This window comes from Netta rufina (genome assembly GCF_964035555.1).
Source record: "Netta rufina genome assembly, chromosome: 28".
NCBI classification, from domain to species: domain Eukaryota; kingdom Metazoa; phylum Chordata; class Aves; order Anseriformes; family Anatidae; genus Netta; species Netta rufina.
In genome coordinates this window covers 181,107-200,607 of record NC_140152.1, presented here as the reverse complement: position 1 = coordinate 200,607, position 19,501 = coordinate 181,107, and the positions used below count along the sequence as shown (strand labels likewise).

The window sequence follows — 19,501 nt, the reverse complement described above, 5'->3', positions numbered from 1 at the left end:
CCAGGCAATGTCTGATATTAAGAAACATCAGGCTCCACCCTGGGGCTCGTTTCAATTTCTTCTTCTCTTTCTCCCTCCATGATGCTTTCAAGGGCTAGTGGAAAGCAGATGACAGCTATGGGGAACAGGGAGGGAAGGTGGAGTCCCTCTGAGCCCCAAGGTATCTCCCTTGCCTGCAAGTTGGTATATAAAAACGGGGACACGTATGACATGTCATGGGCATTGCATGCAGCCAGGCGTGGTGGTTAAGGCCAGAATACAAAATGTGCACCCTGTGAGGAAAGGCTCAGAGATGCTGGTCAGCGAGAAAGCCCTGCAACCCTCACAGATAGCTCTTTGCTCTGATTCCTATCTCTGTCAGTGCCTGTAATAAAGATGGATGCCTGATTTACTCAGGCCTCTACACAACTTAATTCCTTCAAAGTAGATACACACAGGCAGATTTACTTTTCCCCAGTTCATTACCAGTGACACCCTCTTTAAATACAAGCCTCCAAGGAAGCAGAAAAAGCACTGGCTCTCTAGAAGAGCCTTATAGCAATGGATCAAATTCTGCTAGATGACGATTTTCCTGACACAGGGGACAGAGTAGCTCCATCCACTTTGGAAATCACTCCAGACCTGTTACTCTAAAAATATACATTACTGCCCAGCCCATGCCTGGATACATATACAGCACAAGGGCTGAGCTCAGGAAGAACATTCAAAATTGTGCTGCAGCAGACAGGTTAATGCTGTGCCCACCATTTGCGCTGATTTCACCTGATCGTGTTCTGTATAAGATAAGGCCTGCCCTTGTCCCCTTTGGGCTCAGGTACTACTGAGCACATCTGCAGCAGTAGCCAGCTGAGAGAACCATTTCTGCTCTTGCCAACTGGAGCTGGTTCTGCAAGGATCGGTCCCATTCCCTCAGCTGGACTTTGTAAGGGGTTGCACTTACACACCAAACACAGATGTAGTCCCTGGGAAATAGGTAGAAAAGTCTGATTTTTGCTGGCTGGCAGTGTAGGAATCTTCTCATGCAGGCAACAATATTTGTAGTCTAAAGGGCCCCTGGCGCTACCAGGGTGTTAGTATATGTGAGAACAAGGCCCCTGGATCTGAATCTCTCCTGCTCTTACCAGTGCAGATGAAACCCCGGCCTGGGAACAGCACATCTGCCTTGCCTCCATCTGAGGTGCTCCAGGTTTTTTTTTTTAATTCTTATTTATTTTTTATTTATTTATTTATTTATTTTTACCTGAGAGCAAGGTAGAGAGCGAACTCTTCAGGTGTGTGAAAGGACATTCAACAACCCTGGGAAGGCCTCCTCACCCTCTCCCATTTCTCTCTTGGTACAGGGACAAGCATGGGGATGGAGCACAGATCAGGCAGCAGCATTCGGGAATTTCTTTGCAAAACCTGAGCCATTAGCTTCTGTTCAAGCCAGCAAAATGGAAAATGGTGCTACTGCATCACCAACCTGAAAACAGCCTGGGAGGAGCTCTTCTCTTCCCTTTAAGCCACACTTAATTTCCCTCAGCAGAGGTGTAGGTTAATGTTGAGATTACTATGGCAAGAAAGGTAGTAAGGGAAAATAGGAGGGTGTCAGCCCAGAAGGTATTTATTTACAGGGAGAAGAGCTAAGACCACAACAGTTCAGAGATATACCTGTTGCTTTGATTCAAGGCCAGCCTCACCTCCTCTTTTCTTGTCCAAAATGTGTCAAGAAGACACAAACCTCCATGTTCTTGTCTTATCCCTTTTGTGCAACAAGCAGCTATCTCGCTGCTTCTCTGTCGAGATTGGTATTAGCATACCTGCTCTGAACCTGCTTGGATTAGATGCTCCCCTGTAGTGATGCTCAGTGCCAGCCCTTCTGCCTTACATTTTCCAGCCTGAGCCCTTCCTCGAGGAAAACACTGTGCATCCAGACCATCTCTGAGCACAATGGGAACCACAGAAGCCACTCTGCGGATGGAGAATGTGGATGTGAAGGAGGAATGGCAAGATGAGGACTTCCCCAGGTTCGTTCCCTGAAAAAAAAAAAAAAAAAAATTAAAAAAAAAAAATCAAGACAATACAGGGAAAGCTTTATTTCTTCCTGTAAGAAACCAGCAAAGCATGGAGCATTCTGGTCCCTCCTACCAGCCCCAAAGGCAACGGAAACCTTGACTCCAGTAGAATGACTCTGGCCAGAAAGCAGGGCTTCTGCAGCAAGGCTACTTTCAATGATTAGAAAAGTTTAGGTGGTTTCTGGCAGCACTCTGTAAGCATGCCAAGGAGGGTAAGGAACAGGGTGCAGAGGACAGAGAGAGATTAACAAGGATAAATACATACCTATAGGGATGGATGGACGGAAGGAGAGGCTATTGGATCTCAGTCTCTGCATAAAGCAGTGTCTCCCCAAATGAAGCAACAATGCTTTGCCACAGGACCCAAAGTCACTGGGATACAATGACCACTGGCACTGACACGCTGAGTGGCAGTATCTTACCCTACCATGGGCCAGCTGCTTGGATGAATGAATAAATGAGCATAACACTGCTCTTTTCCTTCTCCCTTCTCCCTGGACAGCTTCTCAGTCCCGAAATAATCACCTGTTCCAGGACAGGGTAGATATAGACTGTTCCACCCACATGGGCAACCTGGTTTTTGCTCTTCTCAGGCCTGAGACAATAGAGCACTGGTCGCAACAGTGGTTGCAAACCTTGCAGGAAATGATGTGTGGGCAAGAAAAGGTGCCAGGGTGACAGCTTTCAACTTCACAGACACCTTATTAACTGCACAGAGAACTGACAAAAATCTTTGTAAGCTCAGTGAGCTCTTAACTCCCTGCAGCCACTCAAGTATTGCCCCAGACATCCAGGACTAAAGCCCATCACCCAGCAGCAGCTTGCTGAGGCACACAGTGCAGACAACACCAAGCCTTGCTGCAGCCTGCACAGCCAGCCCCAGGCGCACAGGGGCCTGGGAAGTTGAGGGGCTTTTCAGGGCTGTTTCACCCCATCCCAGCTGCAGCTGAATCCCCCACAGCAACCCACAGGGTCCCCGTGTTTGCAGGACAGTGGCTCAGTGTGCTATGTGGGTAGGCGCACACAAACCCTTGCCATACTGATTCAAAGATCGAAGCCGTAATTCCTTTAAGTGGTATATTCTTTATTGCAGCGCTGGATGCACGGGGGATCTCTCCACCTATCGTGCATACCCAAAGCAAAAAGCAGTCTTGAATTTATACAATCAATCTATCAATATTCTACAAGCACCTATACATATGCATTACCTATCCCCGCCTTCCCTCGCTTCTTATGCTAATTAGCCTTTTGGCACCTTGCGCCTGCGTAGAGCCTTCCAAGAATTGTGGGCAGGGGTCTTTGGGACGTGGGCAGGGGTCTCTGGGAGGAAGACCCCGAGTCTTCCTCACAGTGTACTTTTCACCTTTGGTCAGGAATCTGCTGAATTGGCAGGTTTCTTAATTGCGAGAGCTGGTTGTTGCCAATTCTTCCGTTTGTTGTATCTTTATAATGAATTCCAATGTCCAGTTTTGAGATTTATAGTCCTTACGTTTGTTTCTCTGTCCGTCTGCCGCTTCCTTATCATGAGTTTCAGTGTCTTGCTTCGAGATATACAGTCCATGTCTGGGGATTGTCCTTGCCTCCCCAATGCCTCCCCAATACCTCCTTGATCAATACTAGAAAGGGTCTCCTGTGTCCCTTGGCACCGGTGGATGAGCTTAGCTCTGTTTACCCCAGGCCCAGCTGCAGTGCTAATCTAAGCACCTCTGTCTGCCAGCCCAGCACCCGGCTCCTAGGACATCACTTGTCCTTCCACTGGTCCCAGAAGAGTGCTCAGCCAAGCCTTGGGTTTCTAGTGCAGATTTTTCTTTCCTCTGAAAGCAGGGCTAGCCAAAGCTTTGGGCTGACAGACCTCTGCCAACATAAAGCTCCTTTAGAGTGTTGCGCTGACAAGCTTTTAGTTGAGTGGAATGGGAAGTAAGGTATAGAAATAAATTATACACCCAATGCTCCCTAGAAAATCTGGGGATAAAGCTGGCCTAGCACCTGGACACCCATGCAGTATGCTGGAGCAGGAGTCAGGCTGTTTCGCACTTGCTGTGCAACCAGCAAACGTACCCTAGCAACAGTCAAACCTTCAAGGGGGCTCTGCAGAGCCCCCGTGCCCACGTAACATGGGCATCATCACTCCTGACTGGCAAACACAGCCCAGGGAGAGGCAAAGTAATGTGACCATGGCTGGGCAGCAAGTCAGTGGCAGGGACAAGGCCAAAGCCCAGAGAACTAGCTCCACAGCCTGCTACTAGACTGCTGCAGAAGGATTAAATCAGGAATGATGCAAGTGAAATACAACCCAAATATCCACTAATACCAGCTGTGTTTCACTTGCATTAAAAAATAAAAAAAAATAAAAAAATCAATTAATTCCCCCCTAGAAGCATTAAAATAACAGGACAGAGGCTACTGCATGTGGGACAGTAGTTCTCTACCAGATGATTTGCTGCATAGCTATTTTTGCTTATCTGTGATTAACCAATCTTGCTACAAAAAATATATACCCCAGACAAAGATCTTGGCTGAAGAACTGAACTCATCTCCTTATTAAGAACACAAGGGGACATTCCCATCCCTCCCCAAGAAGCTCCTTTGCAGAACAAACTTCTGCCTTTTTCTGCTGCAAGTGTGTAAAGCCAACACACTGAGACATCTCCTAGAGAAATCAAGCAGCGAGGAAGCAGAGAGGAAAGGGCCCCCCCTTCCTGCTGCTCCCTGAAGGCTGAGTCTCTTGCTGACAGTCTGTCTCAGCTGTTTGTGCAAGTGTCCTCCTGCAATGATGCTGTAGCGTTGCAGCGGGGGGGGGTGCAGGAGCATGCTCACTCCGTCACACATCTATCAGATTACAGTCAGAGAAGGCTTGGGCTGGTTGGGGCCTGAGATACAGGGAAGCCGGGCATCACACTATCAGCAGAGAGAAAAATGGTGGCACCTAACCCTTAGAAAAGCGGCTTCATTCAGAAAATTTGGCATCTAGGTCTAGCTGCGTGTGGGAAGGAAGATTTACACGGGAGACTGGGAGGTAGTGATTCAAGTTTCCTTTGGGAAGGTAAGAAAGACCTTTTCTTTGCCTCAGACTTTTGAATTGCTTCTCTTTAATAAATCTTAAAATCATAGAGCAGAGTGCCTCACTGCAGCACAAACTTGGGTACAGCTGGGCCTTCCCCCCCTCCTTTTGATGCTGTATCACGAAGTTGTGCCAGGCACCAGCTCACAGCCAGATAAAGAATCAGACAGGCTCTGTTCAAGGTGAAAGCAAAAGGCAGGAGGAGAGGCTGGAGGGGGGCAGAAGGCCCTTGGTTCTGACTGCTCAGGAATACAGGGGGCTGCCCAAATGAGCAAGGACCAAGCACGTTTGATCAGGTCTCTAGCTCTCATAAATATACAACAACCAGCTCGGAGAGGATTATCCCTTAATCTAAATATATATGTGGTTTCATTTGGCTGGTAGCTCTGGTGTTAGGGCTGCACAAAGAGAAGCCTTTGTAGGGCAGAGCCAAACAGCATCCTTCTGCCAACTCAGAGATACCAGTCCCTATCAGCTCTCTCGCTGTCATGGTCAGACTAACACCAGCAGCTGCTAGAAGGCAACCCTGTGGTCACATCCCAATTCTTACTTTACTGCCTTAAAACTGGTGGGTTTTCCTCCATGTTTCACCCCAGGGCCATCCCAGAACCCAGGATTTTATACCTGAATGCCTGGCCAGTTTCCCTGTTGTGGGGAAGCTTTCAGCAATTGGCAGGTAAAACAAGGATAGCTTAGAAGGTTGCTTTTTTTGTTTGTTTTTTAAACCGTCTGTTGACATCATGACATGTCATGGGGTTGGTGGGATTTGGTCATGGTGTGTGGAAAGTTTCAAACTGCCTCCCCTAGCTAATGCCAGGGAAAGGCACAAATTATAGCTCAAATTAACGAGAAAAGTGTCCAGCTCAGGGTGGGCAGTGTGCTGTTCAGTACTGCCAGCTAGGGTTACTCACAACAGAACTGGGGGCAGATTCTTACTTCACTTACTCCTATGAGCTGGGAGCAACTTAACAGTTTGCAAAGGGCAACAGCCACATAGTGAGATCTGGCATTAACATCTGTAAAGGAAAGCCAAACTTTTAATTCAGTTGACATTTCTAAGCCTCCAGCTACTGTCATGGTGATTTATACCAAGGGGATGAAGACGAAAATCCTGGCCTCTGACATGGAGCCCAAGGAAGAGAGCAGTGGGTCAGCCTTTGGATCCAAGATACTGGTTTGAGTGCTCATACCTGGATCTTAGCTCAGAATGAATCTGCTTCCAGACCTCAGTAGGGTTTGGGTATCACTGTCATCTATTGCCAAGTGGGGACTGAGGTGAGGATGGGGGAATGATTCTGTGATCACACCTAAGGTTTAGAATTCTTGCCTTGAACACCAAGAAAACAACTAAAAGAGCAAAGTCATGACAGATTAAGGAGGCAACGGCCTTTCACAAGAGGTGGTTGTGGAGGGTGCTTTGAAAAAAACATTTCTCCACTTCAGCCATGGCCAGTGCCTAAAGGCAGGATGCACTGTTTAGAAAACATTGGTGGACAGTGGCAAATGCTCCTGTTCTAAGCATCTCTGCTAGCTCACCTGCTACTGGGATCAGAGCATTCCGTTCTGAGCTTGTAAACAGCCAAATGCAGATTTTACAGCCCACTGCATTGCCTACACTATGCAGGGTTCAGTATCAAAGTACCAGCTGCAGATGTTCACTGGTACTCTTGATGAGGAACCCTAGAGTTTGGCACTGCCTCTCAACTTTTTGATGGAGATCAAAATGGGGAAAATATGGAGAAAAGGAGGGTGTTTCCAATTTTTTTTTCTTTTTCTTTTTTTTTTTTTTTCCCCAAGGACAGTATTTGTTCCAGTGTCACTGGCTAGATTTTCCAGACTTTTGGTTGAATGGCAGGATAAGAGACATACTGGGGGGATAGTTTGGAAATTTCTTGGGATTGCACTGTTCTCCAGTGAGAAAGCACAGCTATTGGGTTGCTCCTGGGTAAATCTGACGTTATCACCGGGCTGATGCTCACAGACAAAAGGAAAAGGGAAGCGCACACATAGAGTTGTATGTTTTTCCCTGACATCCTCACTTCTCTCATGTCTGTCATGTGTGACTTTCTTCTAAATATCATTTGTTTCCCATCTTTTACATCCACATCTTGGCTTGCCTGCAGACCTCTCCCAGAAGAGACAGGAATGGAGTCACTGGGCAGCCCTACAGAAGATGAGAATACATCCTGTAAGTACCAGCCTGCCTTATCAGGAGTTCAAAGGAAAACAAGCCTAAGGGAGTGACAGCATGCAGTTAGGGCAAAACTCAGTTCCCTTGGAGTCTCCACAAAAACTCTAATATGGAAGAAGAAGCCACAGAGATCTGAATTTGCTAATCTTTTGCAAGAGGCTGGGGGAGGAAATAGGGATCTTGGAAGTGTAGGCACTTTTATCCAGCCATACCTGCATGTGTTAGATACTGCTCACCACCCTTAGCTTCCAAGACCATATCCTGAAATAAAAATAAGGAAACCACCATCTCTTGCACTAAGGATACAGTACAAGGACAATCTGTCAGTTATTTTCCTTTTAACTCCAGCTCCCCCAAATACTTTAAACTTTAATGGGTCGCATCGTAAACGGAAGACACTTGTTGCACCTGAAATCAACATTTCCCTGGACCAGAGTGAAGGCTCCATTCTCTCCGATGACTTCCTGGACACACCAGATGACTTGGATATTAATGTGGATGACATTGAAACTCCTGATGAAACAGATTCCCTTGAATTCCTGGGAAATGGGAATGAACTGGAATGGGAAGGTAAAAGGATAACTTTGGGTGGACTTCTACAGGGGCTAGGGCTTTTTTTTTTTTTTTTTTTTTTTTTTAACACTGATTTTAACCACTTCTGATAACACTTATCATCAGCAGCTGTGGACTGACTTCCCCAGCAGCAAAGCACAGCACATACAACCACAGCCCATCTTCCGTACAATATCTGCCCCACCAAGACACCAGCAACAGTCCAGGAGTGCTCTCTCAACATTTCCACCAGTGGACAGTGTGGGCAGAAATAGTTCAATCAAACACCAGTCTAACCACAATTCAGGATAAAGCGTAAGGCTCTGTACATACATTCCCTTCCAGCAGTACCTGGGCCACAACCCCAGGCTGGAAGGTGTTACCTACTCAGCTCTGCAGGCTGAGCTGTCATGTGACTGCTCAAACCAAACCAGATTGGTTTAAACAACTTGAATAACCTGGTCTTTGCTAACCTGGATGATTTTGACTGAATTGTGCTAAGAAGGACTCACTCAAGCAGCTCTGGTAGCAGATCAGAAGAGATCCCCTGATATAGGTAGTGCCCTCTTCAGTCAGTATAAATGGATCTGAAGGAAGATCCAGCAAAAAGTCCTGTGAACTACCTGTGACTGCAGGCGTGAGATGTTAAACTTATTTCTATTACAATTTGACAATTGAAAAAAATTGAGATCCATAAACATACACAAATCAAAACAGCACATGAAAGAGATCATCCTGTCTGTGGACGTTACTGAACACCAAAGCTATCGCAGAGCCTCTTCATACACGTTATTAGTTGCAGAAATATTGTCCTTTTTCCAGATGACACTCCTGTAGCTACAGCCAAGAACATGCCTGGGGACAGTGCAGATCTCTTTGGGGATGGTGGGACAGAAGATGGGAGTGCTACCAATGGACGGCTCTGGAGGACAGTCATCATCGGAGAGCAGGAGCACCGTATTGACCTCCAGATGATCAAACCTTACATGAGAGTGGTGACACATGGAGGTGAGGCCTAATCCTAGCCAGGTGGATTTCTTGCAGTATCTTTGTCAAGCTGGAAGGGATGACCTGACAGTTTTGGCTGTCTTTAGGGAAAATCTGCTATTCCTTTCATACTTCTATGTGGCAGATAAGCACAAAAAGCACCCTGCTTATGCTAAAGAAGAGATAGCCACAATAGCAAGGTTTCAATAAACAAACTCAATAATAAGACTGGCTCTGAGTGAGCACAAATATACCTTCAGCCTCTTCTTCAGCTGCAGGCTAATGCTGCAGCTACATTGCCAATGCTGAAGTGACTGCAGCTGCTTAATCCCTCCATAAATTAGCATCTGAGCTGTCTCTGGATGCATATCTAAAGGCTAAGATGCCCACAGTTGGTGACCGTTTCTGAAATTTGATCATAGGCAAACAAAGACCCAGGGCAAAACTCTTAGCTCTGTGCTTTGACACACATGTATTCCTTCTCTGAACCCCACGTACATGTTACTGGCAAAACCAGGAAAAGAAGCAAATCCAGTTTTTAAAAAGGTACGTAGAAAGGGACAAATACTTACCTAGAGCAGAAGAGAGGCACAAAAAGCAGTACAGGCCCACACTTAGCAATGCATCTTTGCATTTTTGCATGAACTCTTGTGTCTCCCCCTGGAAAGAGTCACTGATGCTACCTGTCTTTCTTTCCCAGGATATTATGGAGAAGGTCTCAATGCCATCATTGTCTTTGCTGCCTGCTATCTCCCAGACAGTAACCTGGATGATTACCACTACATAATGGAGAACCTCTTCTTGTAAGTGTCTGGTCAAGGTCTATGAGGGAGAGGAGGGCAAGGAAGGTAACTTGGGTCCTGGGGAACTAGTTTCCATGTACCCATTGCATCAGAAACCTCAGCTGGAAAGAGTTTGAATCCAGGCCAAATATCTCTAGTGTGCAGCTGCAAACTGGAGTGAACATCACTGTCCACCGCATTCACAAACAAGTCTAATAAGCCAAAGCATTCAAATATTTGGTGTTAATTATGCCAGCAGTGGACTCACAATCAGGCTAGACCGTATGTATACAATGCTGAACAGCCTGCAGATACTACTACAGAAAAATGGTGCAGGAATTGGTCCATCAATATACACTCTACGCTAACAAGTGTAGGCAAACCCTGAGAAACACCCTCTGCATTCTGCAGAGATGCCAAGAGAGCTTGAAACATATTATAAGGTGTACAAAGAAAAGACTTGGAGTACTTTGGGGTTCATAGAAAGACACCTTAAGAAACGTCAAGGTACTTTTTCCGAGTCTTATGTCCCCATTGCTTCTGATCACCCAACAGATATGTGATCAGTAGTCTGGAGCTGCTGGTGGCTGAGGACTACATGATTGTGTACCTAAATGGAGCAACACCCCGGAGGAGGATGCCAGGCCTTGGCTGGCTAAAGAAATGCTATCAAATGATAGACAGAAGGTGAGAATCCTATTGGTATTGCCTCTTTTTTTTTCTTCTCTATCCTCTTTCCACATTTCTTCCACTGCTTTCTCTATGCCTTTCCCACCAGTTCCAGAATCTATAATTTCTTCCTCTGTCACAGCTCTCTGACTTCATCTCCTCTTCTCCCTGACATGCTCCCTTCACAGACATCTGACTAATACAGCACTCAAGCAAGGAAAGCAGTACTCCTGCAACTGCCCAGCCCTGAGCTTAAATAGGTCAGGGCTTTCGGCTGGAGACCCTGAGGTGTGGCTGCTGAGCATTATTAAAGCCTAAGTTTGCCCTCAGAGCCCAGACAGATTACAGGTGAGTTTAAGAAAAGATAATTCAAGTTTGACTTTCTGTCCCATGACTTTTCCACAGGCTGCGTAAAAACCTCAAAGCCTTGATAATTGTGCATCCTTCATGGTTCATCCGGACAGTGCTGGCTATATCAAGGCCCTTCATCAGGTAAATATAATGTGTTCCCATACTCAGCTGGTTTTGGAATGGAAATTTGACCTCTTTAATCAGATCTTTTAAATAGTAGGGACCACGGTGAAACTTCATCACTTGTCCTGTGTCTAATACTTCCAAGGACAACTCTAAAGATGGTTTTAGGAGACAGTATGGTGATCTGGATACAGAGCAGACTTTGTCCCAGTGGGTAGTGTATAAAGAACACTGAAAGAGACCAAATTTACTGGGAAGTGCAGGAATGGTGGTCCTGGGCCCCTCCTGTAAAACACACTGCAGATATTGAGAGGTACAGTGATGTAGTATCTCACCATAGTTTTTAGTCATCAGCATATTAGCACTGGCAGGATATAAGTGCACTAAGACTGCAGAGGATACAGAGATGCAAAACTCCCTGTTCCCATCAGGAAAAGTCTGACTTCCTATGGAGAGGAAATCAAAGCAAGGCCTCAAGTGCACACTCTTTCCCTTTCTTTGCCAGTGTGAAGTTTATCAGTAAGATCCAGTATGTTCACAGCTTGGAGGAATTGGAGCAGCTTATCCCAATGGAGCATGTACAGATTCCAGACTGTGTCTTACAGTAAGTATCACAGGGACCCTGGAACACATATAGATCTCAGCAGGCCAAGGACAAAAATCCTGTGTAGCAGAATATTATATTGAATCAAAATCCATGCACAGAAAACACAGATCCTGGGGCACACCATATCTGAGTCATACACTTGTGCCAAGCAAAAGCCTGCAAACTGCTAACTTGCAGTTTCTGTCATATTTAGAGCAAACACTGCATTTTATTGAAAGAGAACAGTTTTGGCTGGGTAACATTTAAATAATGTTTCCTGTTCATTGCAGATATGAAGAAGAGAGGATCAAGGCCAGAAAGGAAAGGTAAAATTAATTTATTGGGTGGAAGGAGGGTTGGTTTGTTTTGTCAGAATATTGTTGCCTTTTTGCTTTCTCACATGGTTATTTATGCATTATAACCAGTCAATCCTGTGTTCCTCCTAGCCTATTCCACACAGTCTACATTTATTTTCTATTTATTTTCTCAAAATAAGAAAAAGCTATAGGAGGAAGAAAAAGCTTGATTAAAAGGTTATTTATCCATAGAATTGTTCCTCTTAACTCCATGAGTCCACATCATGGGCTCAGAGAATCATCAAATAGTTTGGGTTGGAAGGGACCTCAAAGCCCACCCAGTCCCACCCCTGCCATAGGCACAACCCCTTCATCAGCCCAGGCTGCCCCCAACCCCATCCAGCCAGGCCTTGGGCACTGCCAGGAATGGGACACCCACAACACCTCTGGGCAGCTTGTGCCAGGGCCTCACTGCCCTTAGACAGAGGAATTTTTTCTTCATATCTAATTTAAACCTATCGTCTTTTAGTTTAAAACCACTACCCCTTGTCCTGTCACTACATGCTCTCCAGATATTCATCCCTCAGTCTGTGCAGATGTTTGCAATTGCCCTGTCCCAGGTGCAGCACCTTGAACACAGCCTTGTTGATGTGCATGAGGTTCACGTGGGCCCCATTTCACAAGACCATCCAGGTCTCTCTGGATGGTATCCATTCATTCTCTTGTGTCAGTTCCTCCACTCAGTTCAGTGTCATCCACAAACTTGCTGAGGGTGACTTGATTCTGCTCTTTATGTCATATTAAACAGCACCAGTTCTGATACAGACCCCTGATGTATACCACTTGTCTCTGATCTCCACCTACACGTTGAGTCATTGACCACAACTCTTTGGATGCTGCCATCCTGCCAATTCCTAATCCACCAAGTTATCCACCTTTCAATTCCATCTTTCTCCACTTTAGAGACAAGAATGTTTCATGAAAGCATGTCAAAAGCCTTACAGAAGTCTGGGTAGATGACATCAGTTCTTCCCTTGTCCACTGATGTAGTCACACCAACATAAAAGGCTACTAGCTTGGTCTGGCACAATTTCCCCTTGGTGAAGCTATGTTGGCTGTCTTGAGTCATCTTCCCGTGCCTTAGCACAGTTTCAAGGAGGATTCATTCCATGATCTTTCTCAGGCATGGAGGTGAGGATCACCAGCCTGTAGTTCTCAGGGTCTTCCTTTCTACCCTTTTTAAAATAGCTGTTTCCCTTTTTCCAGTTACTGGGAACTTCACTCTTGACTGCCATGACTTTTCAATTATGACAAAAAGTGGTTTGGTAACTACATCATCCAGATGGAGTCCCCCAAACTGGCATCTCACATTCAATTCACCATCCTTAAGCTGCTGAATTGAATGTGAGATGCCAGTTTGGGGGATTCCATTCAGTTCAGCATTAGCTGCTGAAAAACAAGTCACCCAGCCAAAATCATTCAGCTACCACCTTATGGGACCAACAGGAGTATACCAAGAGTGTTATAATTATTAAGGCTGCATATTACAGGGACAAGGCAGTTCTGAAGGGCAGAGGAGTCCAAGAAGGCTCCGATCTGGGGGTTGTGGTTGAGAGCAAGTTGAATATGAGCCAGCAGTATGCCCTGGCAGCCAGGAGAGCCAACCGTATCTTGGGATGCATCAAGCACGACATCGTCCTGCTCTACTCTGCACTGGTGCGGCCACACCTCGAGTACTGTGTGCAGGTCTAGGCACCCCAGTACAAGAAGGATGTTAAATTGTTGGAGAGTGTCCAGAGGAGGGCGACAAAGATGGTGAAGGGCCTAGAGGGGAAAATATGAGGAGCGGCTGAGGTCACTGGGCCTGTTCAGCCTGGAGAAGAGGAGGCTGAGTGGAGACCTCATTGTGGTCTACAACTTCCTCGTGAGGGGAGGTGGAGAGGCAGGTGACCTATTCTTCGTAATCACCAGTGATAGGACCGGTGGGAACCGTGTTAAGCTGAGGCAGGGGAAGTTTAGGCTGGACACAGGAAAAGGTTCTTCACTGAGAAGGAGGTCGCACACTGGAACAGGCTCCCCAGTAAAGTAGTCACCACACCAAGCCTATCTGAATTTAAGAAGCGATTGGACTGTGTACTTAGTCACGTGGTCTAAAATTTTAGGTAGACCTGTGCAGTGCCAGGATTTGGACTTGATGATCCTTATGGGTCCCTTCCAACTCGGGATATTCTATGATTCTATGGTAGGGCTGGGTACTCTTCAAGAAGGAAATCTTAATGGCTTAGGAGTGGTCTGTCCCCACGTGCCCAAAGACAAGTCAGCACAGAAGACCGGCCTGGCTGAACAGAGAGTTGAGGCTAGAGCATAGAAAAAAAAGAGGGTTTATAATCTTTGGAAAAGAGGGCGGGCCACTCAGGAGGACTATAAGAATGTTGTAAGGATGTGCAGGAACAAAATTAGAAAGGCCAAAGCTCATCTGGAGCTCAATCTGGCTACTGCTGTTAAAGATAACAGAAAATGTTCTTATAAATACATTAACATGAAAAGGAGGACTAATGAGAATCTCCATCCTTTACTGGACGTGGGGGGAAACCTAGTGACAGGAGATGAGGAAAAGGCTGAGGTGCTTAATGCCTTCTTTGCCTCAGTCTTTAGCGGCAATACCAGTTGTCCTCTGGATACTCAGTACCCTGAGCTGGTGGAGGGGGATGGGGAACAGAATGTGGCTCTCATAATCTATGAGGAAATGGTTGGCAACCTGCTACAGCACTTGGATATACGCAAGTTGACAGGGCTGGATGGGATCCACCCAAGGGTACTGAGAGAACTGGTGGAGGAGCTGGCCAAGCCGCTTTCCATCATTTATCGGCAGTCCTGGCTATCAGGAGAGGTCCCAGTCAACTGGTGGCTAGCAAACATGATGTACAAGAAGGGCCAGAGGGTAGACCCAGCAAACCTGCTAGTGATGTGGTTTAAATCACAGAATCACAGAATTTCTAGGTTGGAAGAGACCTCAAGATCATTGAGTCCAACCTCTGACCTAACACTAACAGTCCCCACTAAACCATATCCCTAAGCTCTACATCTAAACGTCTTTTAAAGACTTCCAGGGATGGTGACTCCACCACTTCCCTGGGCAGCCTGTTCCAATGTCTAACAACCCTTTCGGTAAAGAAGTTCTTCCTAAGATCCAACCTAAAACTCCCCTGGCACAACTTAAGCCCATTCCCCCTCGCCTTGTCACCAGCCACGTGGGAGAACAGACCAACCCCCACCTCTCTACAGCCGCCTTTAAGGTATCTGTAGAGAGCAATAAGGTCGCCCCTGAGCCTCCTTTTCTCCAGGCTGAACAAGACCAGCTCCCTCAGCCGCTCCTCGTAGGACTTGTTCTCCAGGCCCCTCACCAGCTTCGTTGCCCTTCTCTGCACCCGCTCAAGCACCTCGATGTCCTTCTTGTAGCGAGGGGCCCAAAACTGAACACAGTACTCGAGGTGTGGCCTCACCAGAGCCGAGTACAGGGGGACGATCACCTCCCTAGCCCTGCTGGTCACACTGTTTCTTATGCAAGCCAGGATGCCATTGGCCTTCTTGGCCACCTGAGCACACTGCTGGCTCATATTCAGCTGACTATCAACCATCACTCCCAGGTCCTTCTCTGCCTGGCAGCTCTCCAACCACTCATCTCCCAGCCTGTAGCTCTGCTTGGGGTTATTGCGCCCCAGGTGCAGGACCCGGCACTTGGCCTTGTTAAACTCCATGCAGTTGACCTCAGCCCATCGGTGCAGCTTATCCAGATCCTCTTGCAGAGCCTTCCTACCCTCAAGCAGATTGACACACGCACCTAGCTTGGTGTCATCTGCAAACTTACTGAGGGTGCACTCAATGCCCTCATCCAGATCATTGATGAAGATATTAAAGAGGACCAGCCCCAGCACTGGCCTCCAACTGGACTTGACTCCATTCACCACGACTCTTTGGGCCCGGCTATCCAGCCAGTTTCTAACCCAACAAAGCGTGCGCCAGTCCAAGCCAAGAGCAGCCAGTTTCTTGAGGAGAATGCTGTGGGAGACGGTGTCAAAAGCCTTGCTGAAGTCAAGGTAGACCACATCCACAGCCTTTCCCTCGTCCACCCAGCACGTCACTTTGTCACAGAAGGAGATCAGGTTCGTCAAGCAGGATCTGCCTTTCATAAACCCATGCTGACTGGGCCTGATCGCCTGCTGGCCCTGCAAGTGCTGCGTGATGACTCTCAAGAGAATCTGCTCCATGAGCTTCCCTGGCACTGAGGTCAAACTGACAGGCCTGTAGTTTCCCGGGTCAGTCCTCCAGCCCTTCCTGTAGATGGGCGTCATGTTTGCTAGCCGCCAGTCAACTGGGACCTCTCCTGATAGCTAGGACTGTTGATAAATGATGGTAAGTGGCTTGGCCAGCTCCTCTGCCAGTTCTCTCGGTACCCTTGGGTGGATTCCATCCGGCCCCATCGACTTGTGCACATTCAAGTGCCATAGCAGGTCACCAAACAGTTCTTCATGGATAGTGAGGGCCACATCCTGCTCCCCATCCCCTTCCACCAGCTCAGGGTACTGGGTATCCAGAGAACAACCGGTATTGCCGCTAAAGACTGAGGCAAAGAAGGCATTGAGCACCTCCGCCTTTTCCTCATCTCTTGTAACTAAGTTTCCCCCCGCATCCAGTAAAGGATGGAGATTCTCATTAGTCCTCCTTTTTGTGTTGATGTATTTGTAAAAACATTTTTTGTTATCTTTAACGGCAGTAGCCAGATTGAGCTCCAGATGAGCTTTGGCCTTTCTAATTTTGTCCCTGCACAGCCTCGCTACATCCTTATAGTCCTCCCTAGTGGCCTGCCCACTTTTCCAAAGATTATAAACCCTCTTTTTTCTCCTAAGATCAAGCCACAATTCTCTGTTGAGCCAGGCTGGTCTTCTTCCCCGCCAGCTCGTCTTTGGGCACGTGGGGACAGACCGTTCCTGCACCATTAAGATTTCCCTCTTGAAGAGCGCCCAGCCTTCCTGGACTCCTCTGCCCTTCAGAACTGCCTCCCAAGGGACTCTACCAACAGTGTCCTCAGCAGCACAAAGTCAGCCCTCCGGAAGTCCAATACAGCGGTTTTACTGGTCCCCTTCCTGGCCTCGCCAAGAATAGTGAACTCCACCATTTCGTGGTCACTCTGCCCAAGACAGCTCCTGACAATCACATCCTCCACCAGTCCTTCTCTGTTTGTGAAGAGGAGGTCTAGCGGGGCACCACCCCTGGTAGGCTCACTAACCAGCTGCATCAGGAAGCTGTCTTCCACGCTCTCCAGAAACCTCCTAGACTGCTTTCTCTGGGCTATGTTGTGCTTCCAGAATATGTCAGGGAAGTTGAAGTCCCCCACGAGAACAAGCACTGAAGATTTCACAACTTCTGTCAGCTGCCTGTAGAACTCCTCATCTGTCTCCTCATCCTGGTTTGGTGGTCTATAACAGATCCCGACCAGGACGCTAGCCTTGTTGTCCCTGCTGATCCTAACCCAAAGGGACTCAACCTTGTCATTCCCAGTCTCGAGTTCTACAACATCGGAAGACTCTCTAATATAGAGAGCCACACCACCACCCCTTCTGAAGAGCTTATAGCCAGTCATTGCAGCACTCCAGTCATGAGACTGGTCCCACCACGTCTCCGTGATGGCAACCAAGTCGTAGCCTGCCTGCCGCACGATGGCTTCCAGCTCCTCCTGTTTGTTACCCATGCTGCATGCATTGGTGTAGATGCACTTCAGCTGGGCCATTGCCTTATCCCCCAACCTTGCTATTGTTCCCCTTGGCTCAGCTCCAACAATCCTTGCTTCAGCCCCATCCCCCTTCTTACCTAGTTTAAAGCCCTCTCAATGAGCCCTGCCAGCTCCTGGCCCAGGATCCTTTTTTCCCTAAAAGGATCCCGTCTGCGGCCATCAGGCCGGGTGCCGAGTAAAGTGCCCCATGATCGAAAAACCCAAGATTTCTGCGTTGGCACCAGCCCCGGAGCCACGTGTTTAACAGGTGGGCTTTCCGTGTCCTCTCTGTACCCCTCCCTGCCACCGTAGGGATGGATGAAAACACCACCTGCACTCCTGCTCCATCCACTAACCGTCCCAGCCCCCTAAAGTCTTGTTTGATAGCCTTCAGGCTTCTCTCTTTGATGTCGTCACTACCTGCCTGGACTATCAAAAGAGGATAATAGTCAGAGGGGCGAACCAGGTTGGGAAGCTTCCTGGCAACGTCCCTGACCCTGGCCCCAGGGAGGCAGCAGACTTCCCCACGGGTAGGGTCAGGCCGACAAATAGGGCCCTCTGTTCCCCTAAGAAGAGAGTCTCCCACAACAATAACCCTTCTTTCTGTCTTGGTGGAGGCAGTCCTGAGGCGTGGAGTTGACCTCCTCGCCCTAGGCATCCTCCTGGGAACACTTGCTACCTCATCCTCACCCACCGGTCTCTCGAGCTCCAGGGCCTCAAACCTGTTGCGTAAGGGCACCTGGCAAGGTGGGGCCGGAAGGGGAGGGCATCGCCTGCGATGTTGAGCAGGGACCTGTTTCCATTCCTCCTCAACTCCCAGATCCCCTCCCTCTGCCCGATGGCGACAGGGCAGGGGGTCCACCCCCATTTGGGGTGTCTCACCTCGATACCTCTCCTTGAGGCCCTGCAGGGAGTTACTCCACAAGTCTATCTCCCTCTCACACTCCCTGATATCCCTCAACCCCTCCACCTCCTCCTTGAGCTCCGCCACCATGTGGACCAGGTCATCCACCTGCTCGCATCTCACGCACGCAGTTTCTCTGCCTCCCGCCGATGGCAGGAACAGGCTCAGACACTCCTTGCATCCGGTGACCTGAACTGCTGCATTTTTTAACGGGTAGTCGGTCTGGGTGTGTACCGACTTCCTGGAGAGCGCACCGTGCCTGGTGGAGACCATTATCACCTAGCTAACGGCTGTCGTTAAGGAGGTGTTCGTATGGGCGCGGGGAGCGCTTTGCCCTTCCTGCTCGCTCTGCCTGCGCGAACTGCCGCGCCACGCCCTGTTTGCCCGTCCTGGTCGCCGCGCTCCTGGTAGCTCGCGCTCCCTAGGGGCAGCTTTTGAACGGCCGGGGAGGGGGCGCTGCTGGCTCCGCCTACGCCTCGTCAGCCTCCCTCACGAGGGCTGCCGGGTCCTGGCGGCTCCCTCAAATAGGCTCGATGCCGGAAAAATTAGCCCTGCCTGGCCCGATCCCCCGCTCCGCTGCAGAACGCGTCTGCCCCGGAGCCGATCGCCTCGGCAAAAAGTTTAGTGGAGGACTGGTTAGTGTTAGGTCAGAGGTTGGACTAGGTGATCTTGGAGGTCTCTTCCAACCTAGATGATTCTGTGGAGAAGCTAATGCAGACATTTCTGATCAGATGTGAAACTCTGAGTTCCAGCTATCTCCCTACAAAGGCCGTAGATACTCCACTCTTTCACACTGCTAAACCCTAGATGATAGGCTTCAAATGTAATTTGTTTTTGCAGGGCAGAAGACAAACAAGACATGGCTGAAAAGGAAAGGTAACTATTCTTTTTTATTTTATATGAAACATATTAGGATCTATTTCATATCCTAAGGATATATTTCATATCCTTCACTTACAAAATACCTGGAACAATCTTTTGTCACAAGAATGGTCTTACTGCTTGGCAGCACCTTCTGGAGAGCCAGGCTCTCCACTCTCAGGAGATGTTTGGACCCAATAGGGTATTTCTGAAGTACTTGGGAATTGATAAACCCTCTTTTCCCTAGGATCTCACTGTGCCATCACTTCTGTGATCACAGAGAGCCCTACTTTTGTTTTGTTACTTAGTTATTG

General features: G+C 48.0%; 1 protein-coding gene across 1 annotated transcript; it reads left to right on the top strand.

Moving 5' to 3' along the window:
* Positions 1 to 1,929: 1,929 nt before the first annotated feature.
* Positions 1,930 to 19,206, top strand: ATCAY (ATCAY kinesin light chain interacting caytaxin; the record flags this gene model as incomplete). Its single annotated transcript, XM_084302461.1, has 10 exons — positions 1,930 to 2,006; positions 7,239 to 7,303; positions 7,655 to 7,876; positions 8,681 to 8,866; positions 9,546 to 9,648; positions 10,183 to 10,314; positions 10,702 to 10,788; positions 11,276 to 11,374; positions 11,647 to 11,682; positions 19,167 to 19,206. 10 exons carry the CDS (start codon positions 1,930 to 1,932, stop codon positions 19,204 to 19,206), a joined length of 1,047 nt encoding a protein of 348 aa, XP_084158587.1.
* Between the last annotated feature and the right edge of the window lie 295 nt (positions 19,207 to 19,501).